The sequence below is a fragment of the Drosophila mojavensis genome, unplaced genomic scaffold (genome assembly GCF_018153725.1).
Source record: "Drosophila mojavensis isolate 15081-1352.22 unplaced genomic scaffold, ASM1815372v1 contig_36, whole genome shotgun sequence".
NCBI lineage: Eukaryota > Metazoa > Arthropoda > Insecta > Diptera > Drosophilidae > Drosophila > Drosophila mojavensis.
The window spans coordinates 15,319,333-15,328,669 of record NW_025318858.1 but is presented as its reverse complement, the minus strand read 5'-3'; the positions used below and the strand labels follow the sequence as shown (position 1 = coordinate 15,328,669).

At 32.2% G+C, this 9,337-nt stretch overlaps 2 protein-coding genes across 2 annotated transcripts; one reads left to right on the top strand and one right to left on the bottom strand.

Moving 5' to 3' along the window:
* The first annotated feature begins 487 nt into the window (after window positions 1-487).
* LOC6576891 (dolichyl-diphosphooligosaccharide--protein glycosyltransferase subunit 1) lies at window positions 488-2,023 on the top strand. Its single transcript, XM_002002835.4, has 2 exons — window positions 488-1,105; window positions 1,167-2,023. Exons 1-2 carry the CDS (start codon window positions 544-546, stop codon window positions 1,955-1,957), a joined length of 1,353 nt encoding a protein of 450 aa, XP_002002871.1. The 5' UTR covers window positions 488-543; the 3' UTR covers window positions 1,958-2,023.
* A 286-nt stretch (window positions 2,024-2,309) lies between these two features.
* On the bottom strand, window positions 2,310-6,469 carry LOC6576890 (alpha-N-acetylgalactosaminidase). Its single transcript, XM_002002834.3, has 6 exons — window positions 6,365-6,469; window positions 4,885-5,041; window positions 4,442-4,616; window positions 3,852-4,283; window positions 3,422-3,784; window positions 2,310-3,338 (listed from the first exon to the last, which is right to left on the bottom strand). The coding sequence occupies exons 2-6, from the start codon at window positions 5,034-5,036 to the stop codon at window positions 3,219-3,221; spliced, it is 1,242 nt and encodes a 413-aa protein (XP_002002870.1). The 5' UTR covers window positions 5,037-5,041; window positions 6,365-6,469; the 3' UTR covers window positions 2,310-3,218.
* Between the last annotated feature and the right edge of the window lie 2,868 nt (window positions 6,470-9,337).

Below are 9,337 nucleotides of genomic sequence, written 5' to 3'. Positions count from 1 at the left end.
TCGCGTATCAAATTCGTCTGTGGATAGCCCCATTTAATCGATATTTATCGTTAAAGGTTGATGCTTTTGACATGCGATAAATTGCGCTAATAATGACAATTTATTGCAAAAGACCGGGAAAATTGTTGATTTTGTATTATACATCTGCGGAAACGGCACATTAAAATCTTTTAGACATTCACTAGAAATAGGAGTGTTATTTAAGTTTCAGCCAATCGGCTTTATTGTGTAGTTTTTGTTATGTTTTTTGTTTTTATTTATGATTTTGTAAATTATTAATTTACACAATCTGCAATATATCTACTAAAGAACAAGCAAAGAATTTTTTAATTACTCTTGTGGAACACTTTCAAATATTCAATACAAAGTAATTGACGCTAGCTTGGCGCAAAGATTTGTCAAAAGTAGTCATAAGATGTAACTAAAAATACAAAAGCCGGCATTTGGATACTGTTCAGTGAGCAAGAATTCGGTATTTTAAAATACACTAAATAATCTTGCACATGTTTTAGCATTACGTGTCAGAAATATTGTGAGATAAAAATGGAGACGAATTGGATTTTGTTTTATGTTACATTAATATGTTTAATTATAAATCCGATAACGGCAGAAATTGTAAATAAAAATGTGGAAAGAAATTTGGATATAGCTTCTCAGCTCGTAAAAACATCATATAAAATACAAGTTGAGGAGACAGCCGGCAAACCATTGAAGGAGTACGAATTCATTGTAAAAGATCCAAATCTGTCTTTTATATCAGTCAAAGATGGATTCAATAAGAGACCCACAATTGAGAAAAGAAAAGAGAAGGAGAACGGTCTAACAAGATATAAAATAACATTTGCATCAAATGCACCGCAACAAACTTTACTCATTGAAACAGTTTCAACCAAAAATATACTGCCATATCCATCGGAAATCAAGCAGAACGATAAACAGTTGGTCAAATATGTTGGTGGTCTTTATTACTATTCCTACTATCTAACACAAACGCAAAGACTTAACGTTCAACTTAGCTCGTCCAATATAATTGCGCATACACAGGTTAGACCATTTGCAGTAATGTCGAATAAAATATCTTATGGCCCGTACGAAAATGTCGCAAGTAAGTAATATCCTTATATTAAATTATGTTGCTAGGATTAACTTGAAATTGAATTAAACAGAGTTGACTGATGACGAGCTGTTCGTGCACTATGAGAACCAATCTCCGTTTTTGACTGTGAACACGTTGGAGCGCACTATTGAAGTTTCACACTGGGGCAACATTGCTGTGAAGGAGGAAATTCAAATGACGCACACTGGTGCAAAATTGAAAGGATCCTTTTCGCGTTATGATTTCCAGAAAGATGGTCGTTCTGGCCAATCGGCTGTCAAGTCGTACCGAACCTACTTACCGGCATCGGCCACTGGTGTCTATTACCGCGATACCAATGGCAATATCTCTACCTCAAATATGAATCAAATGCGTGATTCTGTTGAACTCGACCTGCGTCCCCGCTTCCCATTATTTGGTGGATGGAAAACGCAATACGTGCTCGGGTACAATGTGCCCTCCTATGAATATCTGTATAACTCCGACGACGATTATGTCCTTAAGATGTATGTCATCGACCATATACACGATAACATGGTGATTGATGAAGCTGTCATAACTATTATATTGCCGGAGGGCTCGTCGAATATCAAGCTTGAACCACCATATAGTATTGAGCGGCGACCAAACTCATTGGTTCACACCTATTTGGATACTGTGGGACGTCCAGTTATTTCATTTTCGCAAAGTAATTTGGTAGAAAATCATATTGCAGAGTTCACTCTCAAGTATAAGTTCTCAAAGGTATCGCTGCTTCAAGAGCCACTCCTAGTTATTGGATTTATTTATATTATTTTTCTACTTACCATTGTTCTTCTACGGCTAGACTTCTCAATAACATCCCATTCCCATAAAGATTAATATCTATATATAAAAATATACACTTTTGATTAATGACTATCAAATAAAAATCGAAATTTTCAAATATTTCAATATTTGCATTTTTGTATACTGTATGAATATATTAAGTACTATTGTAATTTTCCAAGTAAATAGCATTGAACTGAATAAATATGTCTATACTAGAAACACGTTATGAATATTAATGAAATAAATAGTTTTTGTCTGTCTCATATAATAAATTCATTGTATATGGAAGCCAAAAATATTCTAGGGACTCTAAATAAAAATCATTGTATATTATTAAATAAAATTTTAGATTAGAATGTGTAAATTTTGCAATTTTTGATACTTGGAAATATTTCCGATTGCCTATCCCACACACAAATTGATATCTATTAAAGACTTGCCCAAAAGTAGGCACCATCAATTTATTGATCTTATTTTAGTATAGTTTAACATATGCTTAAAATTAGTAAAGAATAGTTCAATTGTCTATTTTTATTTTCAAGTTTATTTATTCACAACAATTAATATTTATTTCTAGGAGTCCTAATTTCATTTATTATTAAGCAGTGCCATATTTCAAGGCTTTTCTGCTAGATTATATTATTATTTAGAAATATGAGTATTTAGCCTTATTTATATCCCAACAAATTCCGTTGTTGTATTCATTATTTTACAACTCTTTGTGTGGAGAGAATGCTCTAATTGTTAAATGATTTCTAAACCGAATTTGAATTTGTTTTAAGTAATTTTAGAAATCCACTAAATTTGAATTTTAAGTCCCAAATTCTAATATAAGCCAATTATAGTATATAGTATTATATTTTATTAGTTAATATTCATTCTCTATGTATTTCAGAAGCTTGGCTAATCGGGAAATACTATAACCTAAATTGAAGCTTGATTACTTGGTATTTAAATCTACATACTCTTGTGTATTCCCATCCCAGAAAAATATATATTGTATATTGCACATAGCTTTGCCCACTTGGACAGTTAAAAATCTTATCTTCTACCGTTTCAATAGGAAGAGTCCCACAATTAGTCAAGAATATTATATAGATTGATGAAAAGCGATTGGAAAAGTTAGATCACTTTTAATATCATCTAGTGATAGAGATATGTATATGTACATATATGGCTCGAATTGGGGCGTGGCAAATCCGCAAATATCAACACATTTAAATATATTTGCCATTTGAGCTGCGTTCGCAACGTGAATGATTATTATGCATATATGCTTGACTTTTTACATTTTTTAAAAAACAAAAACAAGTTAAAACTGGTTTATATTTTGAGTTTCGCCCTTCAACATAACTACTCCCGAAGGATTTACCTTAACCTTGATTTTAGTTTTCGGAAACAATATACCATAGTTAATATTCTCATAAAGGTCCTGAAATGAAAGGAAGAAATATATCTAAATGTATAAAATATTTATATAATTTATAAATTGTTTAAATAATATTTTCGATTTACCTCAACCCGATATCCATAATTATTGATAAGACCCAATTCCCTTAGTGTAACTGAAATATCAGAGGGTGTTCCATCGGTTCGTCTATTTATGAAGGCGAGCGCGTAGGAGTAGAAATTCTGATATACTGGACTTATCGGCTTCGACCAAATTTCAATTCCCTTATGCTTATAGATTCTTCGGCCTTGTATTCCCAACGGATCCTGATCCACAGAAATGATCTTGCGGTTGAGTAAAATTTCTTTGAACTCTGGCCGAATTGTCCTCAAGTCCACCGACATTAAAAGAGGAGCCGCTAAAATTGACCAAATTGCGAATTGGGTTTTTGCCTGTTCGTAGCTTAGACCAAAGTTTCCGATTATTAACTAGAAATAATAAACAGGGTATAAAAAGTTATAAGTTCCCGAATTCTTATTTTCCTGAAGTAATTACCATATCAGGATCATTCCAGTGCCCGGGTCCGGCGTTAGGCGCTATCAAATCCTGATTATTTCCATAGTAGTCAATAATATTTTCAACGGATGCCCACGAATCTTGAATATCGTCGAAGTTCCTCCAGAGATTGCAATGTGTTTGAATAGCCGAGAAATTGGGCTGGATGCCCGCATAGATTTGATAAACCGGCCAGCTGCACGAGTAGACCATTGCCTTTCCAGTCCTATTCAGAAATCTGCCAAACTGCGTATACCCTCGATCCATGTCATAGGGCAAGGCATAGCAGCCATCCAATTTCACATAATCCACATCCCATTCGGCAAACTGAAGCGCATCGGTTTCCTCATAGCCAATGATGCCGGGATAACCAGCGCATGTGAAGTTGCCATAGTCCTCATAAATACCGAATTTCAAGCCTCTCGAATGAATCTGAAAATATTGAAAATGTCATCATAATTATTGTGTTAAGTAAATTTATAGAGATTAGTTTGGCAGGATGAGATATTAGATGCCGAAGTACTTAGTGGTAAAATGAGACATAATTTAAGCTTAGCATACGAAAGATGCTAAGTAAATGTTATACATACGTAATCTGATAAGGCTTTTATGCCACTAGGAAATCGCTTATGATCGGCTAAGAGCTTGCCATCTATGTCGCGGCGCCTTTCCAGCCAGCAGTCATCAATATTCACATACTCATAGCCCACTGAAGCATAGCCCTCAGTGACGAGCAGATCAGCCATTACTTGAAATAGTCGCTCACTAAAACAAATTGTGTAGAAATAAAAAAAATATAAACATATTACTAACCATTATATATCTAAAATTTTAATACTTTTTCTAATAATCCATTGAAAGATTATATATCATAATATCTAAGCGTTTAATTAACGTTCCCAATTAATTAACGTTCCCTTAATTTCTTCTTCTCGTTTGTTTATAAAGTCCTCTTTAAGCAATCAGTCAATAAATTTAATATCAGAATTGACTAAACCCCAAAGCACATTTAAAGGAAATACTTTGGACATACCTTATACAATTGTCGGGATCATTTGCACAGTCTGTGTTGCATCGAAACCGCTCCCAGGATAACCAACCCATTGGAGGAGTCCGGGCCAATCCATTTTCCAAGCAGTGGCAAATCGCATTGAGTGCACCTATAAGGAAAATATACCTATACATAATGTCTGAAATATAAAAAGATATATATATATAACATTCTGGTTTTTCAATAAGTTCTTTTTCATGTTATTCATTTGGTTATATCACATATAAGATTTAAGCATACGACAGAGCTACTGTATTATGTCTATATATTTTCATAATAAATGTTAACAAAGAGGTTTCCTCAATAAATTTAAATATAATATTCAATTAATAGTTTAAATCAATGTGCCTCTGTAAATCAGGTTAGTATTTATCTACCCAACGTGCAATCATGATCAGATGTAAACTGTTTAGGTAATATTATTTAATATAATATATTAGTTAGTAATTTGACTTAAAATCTAAGTACTTTAGTACGGAAAATTACCTAGAATTAATATACTCTGATTAACTTGCTAATGAGTATTACAAAAGTATGGGAAAAACTAGGAGAGCTCAGTGAAAGAGAGGGATAAATGGTTAGAGCTAATCTCAGAGCGGGCGAGAGAGTTATAGAGGCATTGAAAGAAAGGCAAGAATGGGGAAATGATTATTTAAATCAAACTAAATTCCAAGAAATACCAGAATATTCTGTTTCATTATTAGTAGATAAATCTTTAAGAATTAATAATTATATATTACTATTATATTATATTATGTAGGTTATATTATTATAATTTTCTATATTAATATATATATTATATGTTCTTATCAATTTATCATCAATGAAAAAGAAATAAATTAGATCTGCCCTCTTGGGGCCGCTATAAATTAAATTAAAAGTTTTTCCATTTTATCTCGTTTGTATGCCTCCCCCTCTCTTTGTCTGTAATATTGCAAAATAAAAAAAAAATATCTAGAATTTCCGTCTGTTGCTTTGGCACGTCGATTTGTGTTCTCCACATTCAAGATCATATATTTAAATCAACTTCTTTCTAAAGGTTGTGTAAGTTGGGACGAATGGGATTTGGAAAGCAGCGACGCAGCTGTTGTTGCATAAAGTGCAAAATAAGCGGCGCATGCGCGAATGTGTATCCGTGTGTGTGAGTGAGCGAGTGTGCCTGTGTGCATTTGTGTATGTTTTTCTGTTGTATATCAAGAAGGCTGGAGTGATGGAAACAGGTATTGAAAGTATATCCAAGTGTAAAGATTCCTCCTAATGCACTCTTACAGATTAGTAAGCTCGCATCGCCTTGTATAATTGCAAAAACTATACATAAATATACATATCTATATATCTACATACATATATATATTGATATATATACATACATATGTATAGCCAATAAATACTTGATTGAGAACAATCTGTGGTCACACTTGAGCATTTAGAAAGTCTTAAAGCTGTTCGAACATGATCATACCTTTGATTCGCTTTGCATTTAACGTTTAAAGCTAAATTTGATTCGATTTCAGACACAATCCAAAAACTGTTGTGGGTAGCGTGTAATATACAGTACAGTGAAGTGATTTACAAAGTCAAACAGTGCAGCTCTATTTGTTTAATCAAACACCATTGGTCGAAGCTACTTTAAGCAAATAAAATACTTAGGGTGCTATAAAAATTAGTGGATCATTACGAAATCAGAATGCGCAAGTCGGGCGTGCTCGACTAAAGTATGCATAGAAAAATTTTGTAATGAAATTAAATTGAATTTATGCAAATAAATTTTTTATGTGTGAGGTGTGGCCAAGTTCTAAACATTTTGATACACATTTAAATTTATATGTAAATATAGCTTCTTTGGAGACATGTATATGTAGATATATTCTTGATCAGTCAAGGTATGCGTGCACATCTTTTTGTCTGTCTGTCTGCATGAAACCTTCGAATGATAACATTTTTTGGTAAATTCGAATATATTCTTCTTTATATATTGGCAATAATTTTTTTAATGTCTTTCCGTTTCATTCAATATAATTTGCGAAACTTGGTATAACAGTTAAGCTTAAATTAGTCAATAGGTATACTTTTCAAATGCTATCAGTAAACGACTCTAATATCTCACCTGTATAAAAATTAAAACGTTGACAGGTATAATATTTGTTGATATCCAAACCGAATAAGTTATTTGTAATTTATTTATAGAAGATCACAGAAATCTGAATTCTATTAACCCTAAAACTAGAAGAATGACACACCCAAAACTCTTAAAAATGTAATCAGATTATCAATAGAATCTCCTAATAGTCATGATTAATATTAAATCTTGAAGTTCTTAGGAAAACATCGAGCAAGGGTTGTTTGTCTCATTAAGAGCCATTAAGAGCTCAGGTATCAGAGAACAGGTATAAAACTTGTCACAGTGCAATAACCTTAAGGGACATCTCTTGATGAGATTTATATTTTAGTTTCCTTAACCTTTATTCTAAACTTTATTCAAAGATATAATTTAAGTCTTACCAACTTTTAGTATCTGGCAATTGACATTAAAATATGTGCTGTAAGAGTTTTAATATTATACAATGAATGGAAACTAAGAGTAAATACAGATAAGTTGTAAAACCATATTGTATTGAGTAATAACATAATAATGCTAATTATAAAGGATTATTAAAAAAAAGGGGTTTTGAGCGAAAAGTATCATATATATTAAACAAATTATTTGCAGTAACCTTTTTTTTTGCTCATCATAGTACTAAAATACAAAATCAAACATTATAATTTGGCACACAAATTTCTTCTAAGTATTTCTTCTTTCTACTTTCTACTTTCTTTAAAATTTTCTTCTAACTGTTTTCTTTTAATATTTATTCTAAGTCTTTCCGATTAGAATTTCTTCTAAGTATTTCCACTAAATACTTTCATTAAGCATTTCCTCTAAGTCCTTAATGCTTAGCTGAACGATCGCACAATTCACTTCACTTCACTTTACTTCACTTTACTGCACTGCATGACTGACCCCCACCAGATCTGGGCGACTGAAGAAATACTGCAGTTGCTGCCCTTTATATAGGGCGTCATTCACTCAATCACTACATCGTGCTCAAGTGTTGAGTCCGGCGCCAGGTAGAGGTCGTTGCATCGAGCTTTAAGTGACCACCCTCTGCTGTTGCAAGCATTTTAGCTTCGTTTTACTCAAATATTGTATAAATGCCAAACGAAAACTGATGCATACATATAGACATATAGAAAGATATACAGATAGACATAAGAGTAGATATATATCAAACATTATTCTGCTCATGAACATAAATGATCAAAGGGGCTAAATGGTATAGTAACTAGCATATGTACATTAATGTTTATAATTATTGAATATCGTTGAAAGCAGTTTCTTTTCTTCTATAGTTCTCTTGAAAACTAGAATTTATGCATAGTCTGCCTCAATTTCTGGCCATTTCATCCCATACGCGTTTTCAATGGGTTTATTATCAATCGGCTAGACCACTTTCACTAGTTCTAGCTTGAAACATGCTAAAGTGGCAACACTGCTGAACGGACACAATAATTTAGTTTAGCCATTCACCATTCGATTCTTTGTTATGTTGCTATAGGATCTCAGTTTGTTGGCATTAACAGCCCATTATAATATATTCAGAATATATGAATACATCGATACTTTACTTTCGAAGTGCAATAGAATCAAGTTGCTGTTTCAAGAATGTGTTTCTTTAACTTATTTTATATAATTTTAAATTCATTTAAATAAATACATTTTACGCGCGAAATGTCATCGAATGCGAATATAGCAGTTAGCTTTTGATTGGCAACAGCAACAGCTTGCGGGACTTGTTGGCTCAAAAAGTTGGCATCTCCACACAAGCGCAGCCAACTTTAAGTTAGTTTAAAATATCAGTTGCTGGTAGATAAATATTGTAAAAAATAAATATCTTATTGTCTATTTATGGAGATATCGGTTCGATTTCTGATAGTGTACATATATGTACATATATGTATGTTCATGTATTATGGTAATGTGAATATAAAATTTTTATTATTTTTATTTTAGAAACTGCTGACTATGCCATATTAAAACTATAAATATTAATGTACTTTGCGGAAAGACTTATAAGTAATACTTAGAAGAAATTTTTAGCGGAAAGACTTAGAAGAAATTCTTACAAGAAAAACTTTCAGGAATCACTTGAAAAATTAAAGGTTAGAAGAAACTCTTTGAAGAAATACTTAGAAGAAATATTTAGAGGAAATACTTAGCAGAAATACTTAGAAGGAATACTAAGTGAAACATTTAGAAGAAATAATACAAACTTAGACGAAATAGATATAGTAAATTTGTATCAAATCAATTTAAAATAAATTGGCAAATGAACCCAGAACATACATAACTCTTCTATTTTTCATATCTCGCTAATCCAGCATTTTTCCTACATTT

What these genes read in the sequence shown, in the direction of transcription:
- LOC6576891 (XM_002002835.4), top strand. Translation starts at nt 544, where the DNA reads ATGGAGACGAATTGGATTTTGTTTTATGTTACATTAATATGTTTAATT. An exon ending in CCCGTACGAAAATGTCGCAA is followed by an intron (nt 1,106 to 1,166) that starts GTAAGTAATATC and finishes TGAATTAAACAG; the next exon opens with AGTTGACTGATGACGAGCTG.
- LOC6576890 (XM_002002834.3), bottom strand. Translation starts at nt 5,036, where the DNA reads ATGTATAGGTATATTTTCCTTATAGGTGCACTCAATGCGATTTGCCAC. An exon ending in TAAAAGCCTTATCAGATTAC is followed by an intron (nt 4,284 to 4,441) that starts GTATGTATAACA and finishes CAATATTTTCAG; the next exon opens with ATTCATTCGAGAGGCTTGAA. An exon ending in ACTGGAATGATCCTGATATG is followed by an intron (nt 3,785 to 3,851) that starts GTAATTACTTCA and finishes TATTATTTCTAG; the next exon opens with TTAATAATCGGAAACTTTGG.